At 36.2% G+C, this 19,869-nt stretch overlaps 1 protein-coding gene across 3 annotated transcripts in view; it reads left to right on the top strand.

Moving 5' to 3' along the window:
* Positions 1-19,869, top strand: part of LOC128209202 (pecanex-like protein 1) — a 132,821-nt gene that overhangs the window by 31,667 nt on the left and 81,285 nt on the right. For all 3 annotated transcript variants that reach the window (XM_052913136.1, XM_052913135.1, XM_052913134.1), the window contains exons 14-17: positions 11,178-11,368; positions 11,995-12,181; positions 13,542-13,713; positions 18,807-18,917. In XM_052913136.1, the coding sequence (XP_052769096.1) occupies positions 11,178-11,368; positions 11,995-12,181; positions 13,542-13,713; positions 18,807-18,917 (661 nt within the window). The remainder of the gene's footprint in view (positions 1-11,177; positions 11,369-11,994; positions 12,182-13,541; positions 13,714-18,806; positions 18,918-19,869) is intronic.

Below are 19,869 nucleotides of genomic sequence, written 5' to 3'. Positions count from 1 at the left end.
TCCCTCATGCGTTGTTAGTCAACAATATACTTAAACAACGTAGCAACCAGTGATTTTTTTAGCATCCAGTGACTTCCTTCATCAACCAATGACCTTTTAACAACCTGTGATTTCCCTTGTAACTAGTAATAAACCATTTTAGGAATTATTTTCGTCACTTTTAAGTCGGGCTTGTATATAGAGAATTTACACTAATCCGACAGAAAAAATACTAGTTTTTTGCTGTCGGGCTAGTACTAGTTTCGACCACTGCTCATGACCAACATTGGACCTACTTTTTTGAGCGTAGTACTATAGAAAATAGTTACTGAGTAAATCGGTTTCCCGCAAACGTTTTGCTATCAAAACAATGGCGCAAACAAACAAGAAACCAGAGTGTTGTCCTGACGTTGTTGGTTATATTCACAAAGTGTCGCCTCTTAAAACGAGCAGAAATGGAAGTCAGTTCTTTGGAGCGACAGTACAAACAGAAACAGGTTACGAAACCCTTGTTTCTTGGAGAGCAGAAAGTCACCATGCTTTCAGAGACATGGAAAATGCGAAGTAAGTCTTAAATGTTCATAATTTTATAGCATTACGTTCTTTATCAATGTATCCTATAAGTTCGTGCCTTCCGGTAAGTTCGTGGTTTTATTTATTTTTCATAAAAATTTTGATCATACCGATCGACCCCCCCCCCCCCCCCCCCCCCCCCCCCCCTGTGTTTGTTTACATCTGAACCCTAATCAAAATAAGTGGAAAAAACTGGTATAAATATCAAAATATCTATTATAGACATGTTATGCAATTAAATTTATATCTTAATCCACTTATTTCTGTGGGTTCAATATGCAAAATACGAATTTTATGTCGAATTATTTTAGGCAAATTTTGACCCACTACTACTCATCACGTGACCAAGCATTGACCCACATGTATATTCAGTAGAAGCCCTCAGAAGGGTATTTAGATTACATACAACCATATTCATCAAAATCCAATTAGACAAGTTCCTGTTGATGATTTAGGTACACAGTTGACTGGCATTGTGTTGAGAGTAAACACCAAGGTTTTTTTCTAACATATCATTATGTTTTTTCCCTCCTAATTCTAATAAAGGGCATACATCAGTTATAAATACTAGGTAAACCTGTTTGGTACCAGTTGTTTTCATGAATATTTGCACTGAATTTTAGTGGCTTAAAATATCAAGTTTTGCAAAATTTTACATGTTCTCTAGAATAATGCAACTTGCTACACATGTGCATATTGTATTTTGCAAGAGGCATTTGCAGTTCCATTGGAAGCATTTTGAATTGTTTTTGCATTATAACTAAAATGTTCTCTTGGATGATTCCGCGAGTGACGATGAAAACACCAGTGCCAAAGATGACTCAATTTCTTCCTTAAACAACTTGTGGGCAAACTTGGGCCTTCGGGCAACCACCAAGCCATTTTCACTTGCCAGAATAAAATAATTACTTGCCCGATTTCTTAAGACATATTTTTTTCTACAATATTTTCACATTTAACCAGCGGTTAGTTGTGAGTCAACTCATACAGGGGTCAAGCATAAAAAATTCAGGCATTGTAAACACAAAATTCTAGTCTACTGGTGACCACTTTGAACATCTACTGTCTTACAAAAATAAAACAAAACAATCAGCCCCATCTGTCAGCATCATATTTATACAGTAGTTTTAGTTTCCAAGTTCTCAATAATATATGTACAGAATCAATACTCGTCCTTTAACATATTAAATTGATTTTCAATACTTTTTTGCGATAATTATTGCAAGAAAAAAGGACTTGAACTGCATTTAATTTTCGTCTGGGAGTAAGATAATTTCGTCCCTGTTTTTGAGAACAGAATGTTTCTACTTTCACTTTTGTTTTCATATCTATAAATAAATTTTAAGTGTAAAGTTGAAAAAAAAAGATTTCATTTGTTAATCTGGACTAAACTTTTTTAAATTGAACTGACAATTGGCAAAAGAAGAGTGTTTCATCTTTTTTAAATCCTGTTCATCTTCTACCCATTAATATATTTGCCTCGTATTTAAGCAATATCGCCCCAGAGGGGGATGAAGCTAATGACATCACTTTTCCCGCCAATACGCAAAATCATGGGAAATTCCGACAATCAATTCATTTCTCTCCAGAGGGGGATAAGACTAATGATGTCATAAAGCGAGGTAATGCTGTTTTGTTATACAGATTGCTGGGAAACCAACTTTTAACGAATGTAAACAAACAAACTTACACTCAATTGATAATGCAATCGACTTGTTTACAGGAAAAATACTTTAACCATTAAAAGTTATTACTGCCCGATCGGGCAGGTTGATAGCAAAAGTTACTGACCGACTGTAAAAATTACTTGCCCCGGGCAATCGGGCAGTGGTTAATGTCGAGCCCTGAATTCTTATAATGATAACTGTATTAATACTAGCTCAGTTTAAGTACTTTTAATGTCGATCAAACAAACTGAGTCATTAATGCAAGAATCTAAGAATTTGCTGATTGCGAGAAGCAGACCATTGATTACAAATGCATTGGCTAAGAAACCCAGCCGTTTACCCAGTAAACCTATGGTATGCTTGTCAAACTAGTCAATTATTTTACATTTCGGTTGGTTGAATACGATAAAATGCATGTAAAGAGACTATTTATGATCACGAAAAACGATTCACATGGGGGCAGCCATCTTGCTTCTGGATACATTAGGTTGACCGATGTACAACTAATCAAATTAAGGTTACAAAGCACTAAAATTGTAACAAATATAGGCGATAGTTGTTCGATATGGCGAAAAAAATGCCAGCTCCAAAAAATATATTGTGACATCTTCTTAATGATGCGGGCGGAGGCAAATTTCAAATAAAAATATTTTTTTTTACTTTGAAAAAAAACTTGTGCGGGAAATCCGATGAACTAGAAATTAATTTGGTGTGGCCTTAGTGGAAAGAGTAAATTCGGGTAATTTCAACACTTTAACGCAAAAAATCGTTTTACACCAAACTTCTCTTCATCAATACAATATATTAATGGGTGTCGGCATTAGCCGCATCAATATATCGCCGAAACAGTCTGAGATATCTGCACTCTGTATTAATCAGTAATAAGTAGGGAAAAAAGAATAAAATTTGCGAGTTATTTCGTCCAACCCCGACACCATTTGGGTAAGCCAGACACTCTTTTGAAACTTAAAAATATATGATTTTGAAGAATAAAAATGATCATTCAACTAGTAACACTATTATTATAATGTCAGCATATAGTAAAGCTATTTTTCATTTAGAACAAGCATTATCAGGGTATACTATAATGTTGCAGCAGCACAGGGCATATACTCTCGCTTTTGAATTGAGGAGTGGGAACCATGTTTCTCAGGCCACTTGTCGAAATTATGTTTTGTCCATGCGCAGTCGATGCTGGCGTCATCCAAGCGTATGTGGTAATGGAAATCATACGAAGTACTAAATAATCGTTACCCCAAGAGTACATGACATAAACACTTCATCTTTAATGTAATCGAGCTTGAAAAAAGCTTTAAAGGTGGTGATTTAAGTACACATTCACAATTTAGTTCAGTGTGCCAAACAAGGTGGACTGTGTGTTGTTACGCTTCATTCAATGTATCAGAATGACACGTGTCTTTACATTGATGTTATTCAAAGATGGTTATAACAATTTACATGTATGTTTATTTAATCTACTGCTAATTGTATTGTTAGCATTCAAAGGACTTTATTTTTATTAGTAATTTTATCAATCAATAAATTTTGTGACTTTGTAAAGTGGGGGTTATTATTTTATTATTATTATTAGACCAGATTTGTTGAGCGCCCTTTTCATAAAAAAATACGTTCAAGGGCGCTTTACAATTAAACATGTGACATATCGCAGATATGTGGAAATCACCAAAAGTGACATATTTTAACATATTAAACCAATTCAAGTGAAACTCATATGTTGTCAAAAAAAAACCACACACACATAAAGTGTCTAAAATGCTATATGCAATAAAATAAGCATAAAAAAGTAAAATAAGAATAAGAAATCAACAACATGAAACCAAATATATATATATATACATATACAGTTACTGTAGTTCTGTATCGTAAAAATAAGTAGGGATAAAAACAGCCACAGTTGTTATCTATACGTTGTAGGAAGTTTTGAAAAGTTGTGTTTTGAGAGCTCTTTTGAATGAATTAAGTGATGATTCTTTTCTGAGAGTGTCCGGGAGAGAATTCCATAGTTTTGCGGCAGCAACTTTGTTACATCGAATAAAATACAAATCTTCAAAATATGGAAACGTTTGTAGTTTGTCTTCTACCAACCACTGTCTAATATATTTCTTTAACTGTTCTGAAAATTTCACACAATTATCACAAGTAGTTTTAAAGTTATTGCAAAAAATGCTACTGGTAGCGTTAGAAAAGTTGTTAAGTGTAAGTATGAAATGTCAGTCAACATACAAAATAACAGGTGTCTTTATATTTCCTCAGCGTTTAAATGAATACTGAAGTAGAAGCAGTTTCCAACAAATCGTTTTTCAGCGGATTTGACAAATTATATATTAATTAACTTTAAAATTCCCCACCGATGAAACACTTGGATGTTATGGTATAAAGAATAAAAAATTATTTTGAAATAAAACAGCATGACATAATTACCCGAACACAAACATTCACCAACAACCAGTTTAGGAGTCAATATATTTTGGGCAAAAAACACCTGTTGCTACTAATAAATTTATCAATATGGTTATCGCACATGCAGATATCCCACATGAGAGGAACAAAACAGAAAATGTCAAAAACTTGTAGACATGTATTTAGGTAAACTAATGTACTGGTATTAAAGTATATTGTTGGTTAGTTGCTCAGTAACTACCGATTTAACCTGCAGTAACTTCTTTGTGAATATCAAAAGAAAGAACGAAAAATGCACATTGTCAGAAACTGCATTCTGTCAAAATCTGCTTCCAAGCCAGTACAATTGCAGTAGATTTACATCCAAACACATGCTCTAATCCTTTTCCTTTTTTTTGTAGAACACAAGTGTGCCTCCAGCAAATGGCTACAACGCCATCATACAAGAAACCTGGAAACTTTGACTTGAAATACACTTATCAGTCCAAAATTACAAAACCAAGTCGAAAGCTGAACTTCACTGCACAACCCCCTGAAGATGTTGGAAAAAAGATGACACTGAATGTTGTCAAAGAAGCACCAGTGTGGGAAAAGGTAAATTTTATGTTATAAACATTTCAAGTTCAGCACTGTAACCCGACATACAGGGTTCCCAGAACGCCTCATATGGGGGAAAATTACTCTTAAGATTTCACCATTTATCACAGTGTTTCCTTTATTTCCATATATGAGGTTCAAAATTCCCAAAGTAGCGTTTATGAATCCCCCATGTGTAACAGACAACGGGAACCCTGACTTATTGCCTAACCATGTCTGTTCCATTTCTCTTAATCCCTTTGTCATTTAAAAGCATTTTCGAATCATATTACTTCAAAATGGCTCAAAACTGTTATCGAAAGTGATCAGTGATTCACCAATTCAATGTTTCATTGTTCTTGTCATTTTTATGCCCCCGAGTTGAAAATCAATGGTCCGATTTTAAAATAACTTGCCACATGTGTTTGACATATATAATAAAGATGATGTGTCACGCACTAGACCCATGTCCCTATTTCCAAGGTCAATGTCACACTTATCATATGATTGCTATGTAATGCTGCATATAAAAATTAAGTGTATGTGGTTGTGTCTGGACTGTAACCTTTTCATATACTGATCTTATTAATAGGTCAATGTCACATTCTGGGGCATTCGTCACTTACTGTGACATTTCTTGTTTAATTACTATTTCAGTTGAATTTCATCTCAAACAAATCATTGCCTAACTATCAGTTCCATTCATGAATTAAATTATTAAAACTACATGGTATTGACTGTACTTCTGGAAAATAGACTGCTTATGATATGATGTAACACTGTAAAACATGCTAATAACACAGAAAACACACTACCTTCTAGCGCTTTGCTGTAAGAAAATCTCTTCTTATACCATACATATAAATGTTATAAAAAAATTACCCAAACAGTCAGACATATATCCAACCCAACACCACTCTATGCATGTATACAACTACAAAAATAGAAATTTAATACATCAAGCAATACTTCCATTTCAGGTCCATGTTGTTGCCAAGGTTGTACAGGTATCAACTCCAGTGAAAGTGTCCGAAAAGTTGACAAAAATGACAATCAGAATCGCGGATGAGACCGATTCAATACATCTAGCAATCTGGAATGAGGACATTGAAAAAGTAGCAATAGGCCGAAGGTATAGGTGGGAAGACATCATAGTAAGAGAATTCATGGGAGAGAAAACACTGTCCACTAGCACAGACTCTCACATTACCCTCCATGATGATCTTGAAAATGTAATACAAAATGCCGGGGAGGAAATACTGGAGGAAAAGAAAGAAATTGAAAGTGTACAAGCCTCCAGTACATCCACATGTTTTGGATGCCATCAAGAGGTGACATACAATGAAGACTTGCCAACATTCACATGTTCCCACTGCAAAAGGAAGTTCAGAACTTCAAGTGTCAAAAATCAACTGAAGGCCATCATCACCTGTGACAACAGGGAATATGTTGTAAACAAGCAAGTCCTTCAGGACACTTTCAGTGATCTTGAACAATTATCAATTCACCAACTGGAAGATGAAATCCTACTAAACACAGACGCAATTGTCTCGGGAAAGTTCATTGTTAAACTAATAAAAAAATGATTCATCATTGAATGAAAGATTAAGTGTAAAGATGTGTCAATGATATAAAAAAAATATTCTTTGCATTTTCAGCTTGACTATTCTATAAAGTGTTAAGGGGCTTAACCACTTAACCCGGCCTCTGCATCCTGTTAAAGATTTACTTAGAGCTAAATGGAAATTCCAATCACAACTTTTGAATTCCATATCGGTCATCACAATAGTCAAAAGGTCAACATCAGCACGAAAACTTAACTTTACCCATAACATTGACATTTCTTTATACTTCTACTTCAATCAGTTAACAGAAACCCGTCTGAACACAGCTGTTGTTCATGGAAAATTATTATGGTCAAGGTCAATAGGGGGATAGAAGGTCAAACATTGGGCCTTTTTGATGGCCATAATAGTTGCTACTTCTTCATACTTTCTCTTCTAAATATCAACATACAATGATCATGGCAACAGCTTTATAATCCTGCAAATAAATTCTGTTCAAGTCATACAAAAGATTACTTAAAGAGTCAAATATTCAAAATCATCTAAGAAAATGTAACATAACTTTGCCATTTCTTCATAGTTTCTTCTTGAAAATTAAAACATACATTGACAAATTTTCTCGCCCATGAAAAACAAGGTCAATATCACTGGTGGGTCAAAAAGGGTTACACTTTTATGGCAAGTACAAAAAATACCATTAATTTTTTTAACTGTATCAGTTAATTGACTTTGGCATAAATGAATTTATATATTTATTAACAATTTCAATTCGGTACAGGAAAACTTTAAATATTAAAATTTTAAACATATTGCATAACTAATGTTTCACACTAAACAAGTTTAAAACGATCAGGGGTGTCCACGAACTACCATACCTTAATATATATTCACCACTGTCAACTTCTCACCAGTTACACATACATAAACCAAAGTATGCTGTTGAAATAGTTATTGTGATTTTTATAGTTTCTGTACATTCGATACACAACTCTTCTAAACTTTGGAGAGTTTAACATTTCTTAATACATAGTTTATAGCCATTTATGTTTACATGTATTACCAGGGCTAAATAAATGATGACCTTTTGAAAGATTAGCAAGTATAACCATCTGACTTCAAAAACCCTAAGGTGTCATCTTTCATACATTTAACATGGTTTCTAAAAAAGTTTTGATGGCCTGCGACTTCAAAACTTAAGATTATAATATACAAGATAAATAGCCCTGTATAGTTACATACATAGTGCCAAATGCTTGTACATTTTGATTTATAGTTACATAATGCCAAATGCTTGTACATTTTGATTCATAGTTACATAGTGCCAAATGCTTGTATATTTTAAATTATTGTTCTAGTTACCGGTACAATTTTAGCGATGTCAAATGTTTGTATTTCTAAACCTATTTAGCTCAGCCACATTCAAAGACTTAACAGAACAAGTGTGCACGCCCTGTCTTCTGTGCCAACTTTGTCATTTCAACTTTTAAAACTCTAGTGTTTAATTCTTGATTCATATAAATGATTTCTATATATAAGTTTTGATGTCATACTAATTAAAACTTTATCTCTTATAATACTGGCAAAAGTTTGTATATTTTAAATCATATTTTCATTGAACAAAATACTTGTACCTTTTGATTTTTAGTTACAAAGTGCCAAATGCTTGTATCTTTTGATTCATATAGTTGTCACAAAGGCGATCCGGTGTCCGTTCGTTAGTAAGTAAGTCAGCCAGTCAGTAAATCCGTCAATTTTGTGTCTGGGCTATATCACTCTCATTGACCAACCAATTTTAAAATAACTTTGCACAAATGATCAACGTGAAAGCGATGTGTCGCGTGCAAGAACCATGTCTGTCACTTCAAGGTCAAGGACATACTTCAAGGTGAAATGCCAAAATTTCTTGTGTCCCGGCTATTTCTTCCTCATTTACCAACATTTTGTTTAAATACCTTTGCACAAATGATCAACATGAGAAGACAATGTGTCACCTGAAAGAAACATGTCCGTCAGTTCAAGGTCAAGGTCAAACTTCAAGGTCAAATGCCAAAATTTCTCATGTCCAGGCTATATCTTCCTCATTTATCAACATATTTTGAAATAACTTTGCACAAATGATCAACATGAAAAGGCGGTATGTCGGATGCAAGAACCATGTCCGTTAGTTAAAAATCAAGGTTCTGCTTCATGGTCAAATGCCAAAATTTCTCATGTCCCAGCTATATCTCCCTCATTTACCAATATATTTTGAAATAACTTTGCACAAATGATCAACACGAGAAGGCGATGTGTCACGTGCAAGAACCATGTCCCTCAAGGTCAAATGCCAAAATTTCTCATGTCCAGGCTAAAATTTCCTCATTTACAGATTTGAAAATAAATTTGCACAACTGATCAACATGAGAAGACGGTGTGTTGGGTGCAAGAACCCTGTTTATTAGTTAAAGCTCAAGGTCATTCTTCAAGGTCAAATGCCAAAATTTCTGGTGTCCTGGCTATATCTTCCTTATTTACCAACATATTTTGAAATAACTTTGCACAAATGATCAACATGAGAATGTGGTGTTTCGGGTGCAAGAACCATGACCATCAGTAGGTCAAGGCCATGCTTCAAGGTCAAATGCCAAAATGTCTATCAAAAACAGGTCAAGGTCATACTTCAAGGTCAATAAAACTTCCCTACTTAACCTTACTGTTAGAAGAAACAATGGGCTCGACATTGTTGGCGTTCCGCCGACATCCATCTAGTTCTTATTACAATTTTAATCATGCTATTTTATGTCTTAATCCATTCAGCTTGACAATACAAAACTAAGCAAAACTATCATACTTGCCCTTGCTTCAATGTCAACATTGTCATTTCATTCAAATAAATTTACTTTCAATGCCAACAAACTGTTCAGTAAGGCTTATGTAAAATCCAAACTTCTTTGCGTCATAAAATTAAAACAATGGTGGCTACTTTCATTCAGCAATGCAATATTTACATTATGTTCTTTTTGGTAACAGGCATAGGTAAAACCATATATAAAACTTTGCAATAAGTGGTCCAGTAAATCTATCTGATATGTAATGACTGTTGTAAACTCATTATGCTTTTTTAATACTTACAACATTCAATATTTCATACAAATAGGGCATTTGAAGAAATAATGTCATCTATATTATTTTGTTGCAGAAAGCTACTCATTGATTCAAGAATTAAACATATGTGTTATATGTATCATATTTCTGATGTAAAACATCATATTTCTATAACTGCATAAAAATACCAAAATGTGTGCAACTTACTCTACCGTTTTTTTTTGCTTTTTGTTACGCTACAATAATTAACACATTTTTAAAAGATATGTTACTGCCAACACTTATAATACTGAGTTCATTAATAAAAGCAATTAAACTAATTCTTGTTCATTCACCAGACTCCATGTTATCATCACTGTTCAACATATCATCCTCTTACTTGATATACTCCATAAGTCCTAGCTTATTCCAGACTTCTAAAAAACCTTAACTACTTTGAACCATCCAGATTTCTTATCAAACCAATGTGCAATACATGACAGGTGAGCACTTCAGGGCCATTTGGCCCTCTTGTTTATGTCTCCCCCCATTCATGGGGAGACATACTGTTTTTTGCCTCGTCTGTCAGACAGACTGTCAGTAAGTTCGTACGTCACACTTTGTTTCCGCTCAATTACTTGAAACGCTAAGACCAAGGACCAACAAACTTCATATGCAGGTAGACCCCTAATGATTTTGAGATCAGATGGTCAAGGTCGCAGTGGCCATAGAGGTGAAAAAATCGGTTTCCGCTCAAAAACTGATGATCCAGAAACTTAATACTTGGTATGCTAGTTGGTTATGACTAGTAGATGACCCTATTGATTTTGAGATCAGTAGGTCAAAGGTCAAGGTGCAGTAACTCTTTATGGTTGATTTTAGGGCCGAATATTAACTCTTTCTCTTCGTCAAAAAACCTCCATTTTTCCCCAAAAATTAATTCATTTTCTCCCTACTACATGAATTTCTTTTGCCTAGAATTTGATCCTGCAAATTTCATTTCGCATTTTTATTGAAGGTTTTTCCATTCTAGTCATTCTTCGCGGGCAAACTTTAAGAGAATATCTAGGCATATTTCAATGTAGCATAACAATCCATGAACACACTTCATAGAATTCAGACCAGTTCAGAAAAATGATGAAATATGGTAGCTTTGCACCATGACTTGTATAAGGTTTAGGTAATACGCAAAACTTGCATGATACACAAGGTTAGCACTTTAAATTAAAAGTTGCAGCCAATTACAAAATTCAGCTGAAATAAGTATCATTTTGAAAAGCTATTTCTATAAAACTTGTACACTACATGATGTTCTTTTTTATCTCCCCCGCAGGCATATGTTGACCAGCTGCTGGAAAACGGACGTCGGTTTGACTCGTCAGATGACACGGACTCCAAGGACACTCGTTCCGTGGATGTCCCACACACAAAACACTTTTACAAGTTCCAGCTCATGCCCTTCCTTAAGAAAACCTTCCTCAAGATATACTTCGATAGATTGGCACTTTTAGCCCTCCTTGATAGGTAAATTAAGAGCCTGCAAAATGCTACTTGTTTGGGTACATGTTGGGTGTTTTTGCGTTTGCTACATCATCAAGGTATTTGTACATTGTAGGTTAGAGTGATATGTATGATACCACAAGGAAAGTGATTTATGAGAGTATCCATGAGCCTACAAGTACAAGTTTAAAGTGAAATCTGCAACTTTTACACACAACATTTACATGTATGTGTAGCTATGCGTACACAGTCATACTGTTTCACAACCTCCCTGATGTCACAATATCAGAATACTTGTTGATGAAAACTAAGTGGATTTCAGGTATAGACAATTACATCCATGGATGAAAAATAATCATAACAAAGAATTAAAGTATGCCGAACATTGACAGGACAAGTAAGTAGTAGTCAGTTGTCATTTTAAAACTGTCTTCAGGAAGCAGTATAATACATATCAAAGAAAACATGAATGAAATGTGATAGTACAACCTACCTGAGAGTGGTTTATTTCTTCACCTCTCATTCATGGTGGTGCACATGCATTATTAGTCTATAAATCAGACAACACTAATGGTGCTTACCAACTAGATATCTCCAAATTTAAGCTCAAATAAATTTGTGCAAACTAAACCATATTTATCATTTTTCAGGAACCTGTCTGTGATAGAGAATGTGATAGCCGTACTGATGGCCGTGTTGGTGGGCGCACTTGGCGGCCTTGTGCTTGCGCGTGACTTTTACGTTGACATTCCCATGTTCCTCTTTTGTTTCGTGCTTGCGGGATGCCAGTATTCCCTTGTGAAGAGTGTACAACCGGACGCTGCCTCCCCTATGCATGTAAGGTTGATATACTGGTACTTATCAGTATAAAAAATAATTATTTCAATTGTGGAGTTATTTGGTTTGCCACAAATAAAAATTTGAGAGCTTTAATATTTTTAGCTCACCTGTCACTTTGTGACTTGGTGAGCTTTTGTGATCGCCTTTTGTCCGTCGTGCGTCGTGAGTCGTGCGTCGTCCGTCAACAATTTACTTAAAAGACATCTCCTTAACCGCTGGGCCAATATTAATAAAACTTCATAGGGTTGTTTATTGGGTGGTCTTCTATCAAAGTTGTTCAAAGAATTCAATTCCATGCAGAACTCTGGTTGCCATGGCAAACAAAAGGAAAAACTTTAAAAATCTTCTTCTCCCAAACCACAAGGCTTAGGCCGTTGATATATGGTAGGTAGGATCACCAAATGGTCCTCTACCAAGATTGTTCAAATTATGGCCCTGGGGTCATGGGTTTTCTCCATATGTTTATAGTGAAAACTTAAAAAATCTTTTCCTCTGAACTTACTTGGCCTAGAGCTTAGATATTTGGCACGATTCATCGTCTAGTGGACCTCTACCAAGTTTGTTCAAATTATGGCCCTGGGGTCAAAATTGGCCACACCCCGGGGCTGATGGGTTTTCTCTCTATGTGTTATAGTGAAAACTTAAAAAATCTTCTCCGAACTCACAAAGACAAGTAACGTCTTAATTTAAACTGGATAACATATTTAGTACACATACCAATTTTCAATATGGGCCACATACAACAATTAATAACAAATATACATATATAGATACACACGTAAAATCAAGTAGTGACAAGAGCTTAGATATTTGGCATGATATATCATCTAGTTGACCTGTACCAATATTGTTCAATCTTTGGCCCTGGGGTCAAAAAATGGCCCCACCCGGGCGGTCATGGGTTTCCTTATATATGTATATGATGAAAACTTAAAAAATCTTCTTCTCCGAAACCAAAAGGCGAAGGCCTTAGATATTTGGTATGAAGCATCGTTTATCGGACCACTATTAAGATTGTTCAAACTTTAGCCCTGGGGTCAAAATTGGCCACGCCCCGTGTTCATAGGCTTAGGTTTTCAATATTTGTATATAATGGAAGAATGTGCAATATATGACAGGTGAGCGATTCAGGGCCATTTGGCCCTCTTGTTATAGATTAAGAATGGGAAATTAATTTGTGCCTAGTATTTCCATAAAAAGTGATATTAATTATAATCCCTCACAACACTTGATCAAGATTTCATGAGCATGATTAATAGAATGACGTAAGAACTTGTTTAACAATTATTACAATCTTGTAAAGTGATTATTGGGTAAGTTTACCATTGTGAACTAAATTATGTTTGATGTATTACAGGGATACAACCACCTGATTGTGTTCAGCCGTCCATTCTACTTCTGTGTGTGTTCTGTCCTCATGCTGGTGTTGGATGACGCGGTGAAGACCACCAGCCCTCACACTGTGTATGTGTATGGCCTGCCCTTTACCACCACCACTGCCCTCGCCCTTGCCAGGGATTTTCTCAAAGGTATTATAGTGATTAGATGTCATGTTGTTAGGGACTGTAACAAATATTTATACTTTTATGCCCCCAAAGGCGGACATATCAAAATCGCACCGTCTGTCTGTTGGTTTGACAACTTCTCATTTCCGGACGGTAACTTTTTCTTGTATGGACAGATTTTAAAAAAACTTTCCACATGTGTTTGGCATATAAAGACGATGTGTTGCATACAAGACCTGTGTTCCTACCTTTAAGTTTAAGGTACACTTATTGTTTGAATAATATGGAATGCTGCATATAAGGAAAAAGAGTATAGGTGGTAGTGTCCAGGCTGTAACTTTCTCCATTGTTGGATACCCCCGATACACACTACGCTAAGCGTCATTGTGTACCGTGGGCATTTTGGCTAGGAAAATCTCATAATTATGAATAATTAATGAGGCAGTTTCATTGGTTCCGCAAGTACCAGATGCTTTATGTATTCTGCCGATTGCCGGAGTTGAACTGGGTCCACCTACTCAGTACAATAATATTTGGCTGTAGTCAAGCCCACACTGCCACTAAGGCTACTGACACTATAAAAAAGTTATTGAATAATATTTGAGTGTAACATGGGAATTCATTGAAAAAAGAGTTGTCTCTCCTGCCTCATGCAAATTCATTAAAAATCAATGAGATTTTGTCAGTCAATTGTCCCACGGTATGTATTAAATGTAACCGAAGAAAGTACTGTGGTTGCTGACGATGCACTTTCTCATGTATCGACAGATTTCAAAATAACTTGCCACATGTGTTTGGCATATTAAGACGATGTGTTGCATACAAGACCTGTGTTCCTACCACAGACAAAATGTTTTGTGGTCTTGCAAATGCAGCAGCGATATTGGTTAGACATAATGTCAGGTAGTCTTGCACAGCCACCAGCCATATTGGTAAGAAATACTGCCATATGGTATAGCAAATGCACCAGCCATGTTGGTTAGACATATCGCCATGTGGTCTTGCAAATGCGCTGGCCATGTTGGTTAGACGTAAAGTCATGTGGTCTTGCAAATGCACCAGCAATGTTGGTTAGACATAATGCCATGACTGTTGTCTTACAAATGCACCAGCCATATTGGTTAGACATAATGCCATGTAGTCTTGCATATGCACCAGCCATGTTGGTTAGACAATGCCATGTGGTCTTGCAAATGCACAAGGCATATAGGTTAGACATAATGCCTTGACTGATGTCTTGCAAATGCACAAGGCATATAGGTTAGACATAATGCCATGTAGTCTTGCAAATGCACCAGCACTATTGGTTAGACATAAAGCCAGGTAGTCTTGCAAATGCACCAGCCATGTTGGTTAGACATAATGACATGTAGTCTTGCAAATGCACCAGCCATGTTGGTTAGACATAATGCCATGCAGTCTTGCAAATGCACCAGCCATGTTGGTTAGACATAATGCCATGCAGTCTTGCAAATGCACCAGCCCTGTTAGTTAGACACAATGCCATGTGGTCTTGCAAATACACTAGCCATGTTGGTTAGACATAATGCCATGTGGTCTTGCAAATACACTAGCCATGTTGGTTAGACACAATGCCATGTGGTCTTGCAAATACACTAGCCATGTTGGTTAGACACAATGCCATGTGGTCTTGCAAATACACTAGCCATGTTGGTTAGACATAATGCCATGTGGTCTTGCAAATGCGCCGGCCATTGGTTAGACATAAAGGACATTTCATTGCTATATTCTTCCCTTTTTTATGCCCCCGAAGGTGGGCATATTAAAATCGCACCGTCCGTCCGTGTGTCCAGCTCAATAACTCGTGCCCGGGCTGGTACTTTCCCTTGTATGGACAGATTTTAAAATAACCTGCCACATGTGTTCAGCATACCAAGACGACCTGTCGCGTGCAAGAACCATGTCCCTACCTCTTAGGTCAAGGTCACACTTAGGTGTTTATTCACAATGGAATGCTGCATATAAGGACATAGAGTATAGGTTGTCGTGTCCGGGCTGTAACTTTCCCTTGTATGGACAGATTTTAAAATAACTTGCCACATGTGTTCGGCATACCAAGACGATGTGTCGCGTGCAAGAACCGTGTCCCTACCTCTAAGGTCACGGTCACACTTAGTGTTTATTCACAATGGAATGCTGCATATAAGGACATAGAGTATAGGTTGTCATGTCCGGACTGTAACTTTCCCTGGTATGGACAGATTTTAAAATAACTTGCCACATATGTTCGGCATACCAAGACGATGTGTCGTGTGCAAGACCCATGTCCCTACCTCTAAGGTCAAGGTCACACTTAGGTGTTTATTCACAATGGAATGCTGCATATAAGGACATAGAGTATAGGTTGTCATGTCCGGACTGTAACTTTCCCTTGTATGGACAGATTTAAAATAACTTGCCACATGTGTTTGGCATAGCAAGACGACCTGTCGCGTGCAAGAACCGTGTCCCTACCTCTTAGGTCAAGGTCACACTTAGTGTTTATTCACAATGGAATGCTGCATACAAGGACATAGAGTATAGGTTGTCGTGTCCAGGCTGTTACTTTCCCTTGTATGGACAGATTTTAAAATAACTTGCCACATGTGCTCGGCATACCAAGACGACGTGTAGCGTGCAAAACCCGTGTCCCTACCTCTTAGGTCAAGGTCACACTTAGTGTTTATTCACAATGGAATGCTGCATATAAGGACATAGAGTATAGGTTGTCGTGTCCGGGCTGTTACTTTCCCTTGTATGGACAGATTTTAAAATAACTTGCCACAATGTGTTCGACATACCTAGACGACGTGTCGCGTGCAAGACCCGTGTCCCTACCTCTAAGGTCAAGGTCACATTTAGATGTTTATTCACAATGGAATGCTGCATATAATGACATAGAGTATAGATTATCGTGTCCAGGCTGTAACTTTCCCTTGTATGGACAGATTTTAAAATAACTTGCCACATGTGTTCGGCATACCAAGACGATGTGTCGCGTGCAAGTTCCGTGTCCCTATTTCTTAGGTTAAGGTCACACTTAGTGTTTATTCACAATGTAATGCTGCATATAAGGACATAGAGTATAGATTGTCGTGTCTGGGCTGTAACTTTCCCTTGTATGGACAGATAATAAAATAACTTGCCACATGTGTTTGACATACCAAGACGACGTATCGGGTGCCAGACCCGTGTCCCTACCTCTTAGGTCAAGGTCACACTAAGTGTTTATTCACAATGTAATGCTGCATATAAGGACATAGAGTATAGTTTGTCGTGTCCGGGCTGTAACTTTCCCTTGTATGGACAGAATTTAAAATAACTTGCCACATGTGTTTGACATACCAAGACGATGTGTCGTGTGCAAGACCCATGTCCCTACCTCTAAGGTGAAAGATACACTTAGTGTTTATTCACAATGGAATGCTGAATATAAGGACATAGGAATGTAGGTTGTCAAGTATGGGTGGTATTTTTTTTATTTTCAGAGGCAATTTAAAATAACTTGCCATATGTATTTGTTTGATCTTTAACTTTTCATGTACTGACCTTGTTCATAGGTCAATGTCACATTCGAGGGCATTCGTCACATACTGTGACAGCTCTTGTTTATATACTGACATTGTTTAAAAGTCAATGTACATTTAGGGGCATTAGTCACATACTGTGACAGCTCTTGTTTTTTTATCTTTTGAAAAGATCATTGTAATAAACATAGCCAATAAATGTTGAGTTTACATTATTATATCTAATCCCATAAATGGGGAGACATATTGTTTTAGCCTGTCACAAATTGTTTCCCCTCAATATCTCTTGAACCATGGGGATTTTCAAAAATAATTGCCATGAAGGTTTACCATGATGAGGTGGTGTGTTGCTCACAAGACCCAGGTCTGTTAGTCCAATGTCAAGGTTAGAGGTCAAAGGATGCAATGATCTTGTCTGGGTTGTATCTTGACCATGCATTATAGGATTTTCAAAAAAAACTTGCCATGAAGGTTCACCATGATAAGGTGGCATGTCCGGCACAAGACCCTGGTCTAAACCTCAAAGGTCAAGGTCACCCTTACAGGTCAAAGGTTGCAATGATCCTTGAACATGCATTATAGGACTTTTAAACAACTTTCCATGAAGGTTCACCATGATAAGGTGGCATGTCTCGTACAAGACCCAGGTTTATACCTCAAGTTCGAGGTCACGCTTAGAGGTCAAAGGTTGAAATGATCCTTATCCATCCTGGCAGTATCTTGACCATGCATTATAGGATTTTCACTATGGAGGTTCACTATGATGTAATGGTGTGTCACACACAAGACACAGGTCTGTATGGTTAAGGTCACACTTAGAAGTTAAATGTCAAAATGAGTACTGTTGATAGGACTGATCTGGACTGAACATTATCTAGGCTGTATGTTTACCATTATTGGATTTTGAAAAACTTGCCATGGTAAGGCTAAGTGAGCAGGTTCCATGTATTGTTCAACTGTTATTCTGTATTGCAATTGCATGGAAGAGCATTATGTATGTGTGATAGGCTCTTTCAACGGGCTCAACATGTCGCCATTTGGCATCTAGTTGAAATAACTATCCACAAATGTTCACCATATTGAGACATTGTCCAGAGCGCATGTTTAAACCAGCTTGTTTCAAGGTCAAGGTCACAATTACAGATCAAAGGTCATATGATTATATTCTTTGTCTGCACTCTGTCTCTTGAACCTTTTGAAGAATTTGAAATAACTCGCCACAAATGTTCAGTATACATTTAACATAGAGTGCATCACTTTAACAAAACTTCCAGAACATGAAGATACAGTCTTCTAAGTCCCAAGCATTTTATTCAAATAGTATCAGCAACAGTAGGTACGGTTTGTGTTTCAAGCCTTTTATGCTTTTCCATTCATATTATTTTCTGTTTCCGAATGTCAAATGTCGTGGACGACGATCGGGGGAGACATCTGTGTTTGATTACAAAAACAACTGTCTAGTTTTGATTAGTTTCTTGTATATTATTTTTGTATTAACAAGCATTTTCAAAAACATTTTTACATTGTTGTAATGTGTGTTTTAGAAGAAGAATTTATGTTGGGTAACTTATACATGGTTCCCTATTGCAGTGTTCCTCCTGTGTCTACCAGCAGTGTTCACGATCGGCCTACTACCTCAAGTGAACACATTCTGCATGTTTGTGCTCGAACAGATAGATACTCACATGTTCGGAGGGAATGGTATGAAACTGACAGTTAACAACTCTGTAGCTAGTTAACCATTTTATTGAAGTTTGTTTGGAAGTAAGTCCAAAATTAATGTGTGCATTTATTATACTCTGACATATTAAGTTTGAAGGAGTATATTGGAATCACCCTGTGGTCTGTCGGTCAGTCCTTTGCAATTTTCTTTGTCCAGAGCATAACTTGAAAACTACTGATAGGAATTTAATTTAACTTCATACAACCATAAAACATGAGAGTAATTGAAGCGTATAAAAACCATAACTCTATTTCAGCTAATTACAGAGTTATTGACCTTCGTAACTTTTTCTTGTCAGGAGCATAACTGGAAAACTATCAGATGGAATCAAATAAAAAATTTATACAATGGTTAAGCACAATAAGAGGAAGTGCAGTGTTTAAGAACCATAACTTGCTTTTAACAATTTACAGAGTTATTGCCTTTTGGTGTGTTTTTTGTTGTCAATGTTTTGTCAGTACAATAATTACTAGGGTAAAATTTATTGAAACTTCATACAATGGTAAAGCACAAAGAGCAGGTTAAATTCTGTGTCAGATTTTCAATGAGAGAATTGCTCCAATTTGTCCAAAATTGGTGAGAGAATTTTAATTTCAGTGAGATTTTTAATAAAAAGGGATTACACAGTGAAAAAACAATGCTAAACAGTAATTTAATTCATGATAAAATCAATCAATTGTTTATATATGTATATATTTCTTTGACTAGAATGAAACACTTTTATTGAAATAAACCAATATTAAAAGTATTATTTAAACTTCTTTTAATCTCTTTAGGCAATGATAACAGTTTACATATCATGCAATTAAAGATTTTTTGGTCTTTTTTTTGCAAAACGTCTTGATGAATAACAAAGATTGTGCGACTCTTAAGGTTTTTTCCAAATACAAATACCTCAGTGAAAGTTAATTGTAAAGATCATGGCTTCTA

This window comes from Mya arenaria, chromosome 11 (assembly GCF_026914265.1).
Source record: "Mya arenaria isolate MELC-2E11 chromosome 11, ASM2691426v1".
Taxonomy (NCBI): domain Eukaryota; kingdom Metazoa; phylum Mollusca; class Bivalvia; order Myida; family Myidae; genus Mya; species Mya arenaria.
Note: the sequence above shows the minus strand (reverse complement) of the source record. Positions and strands in the feature narration are given on the sequence as shown.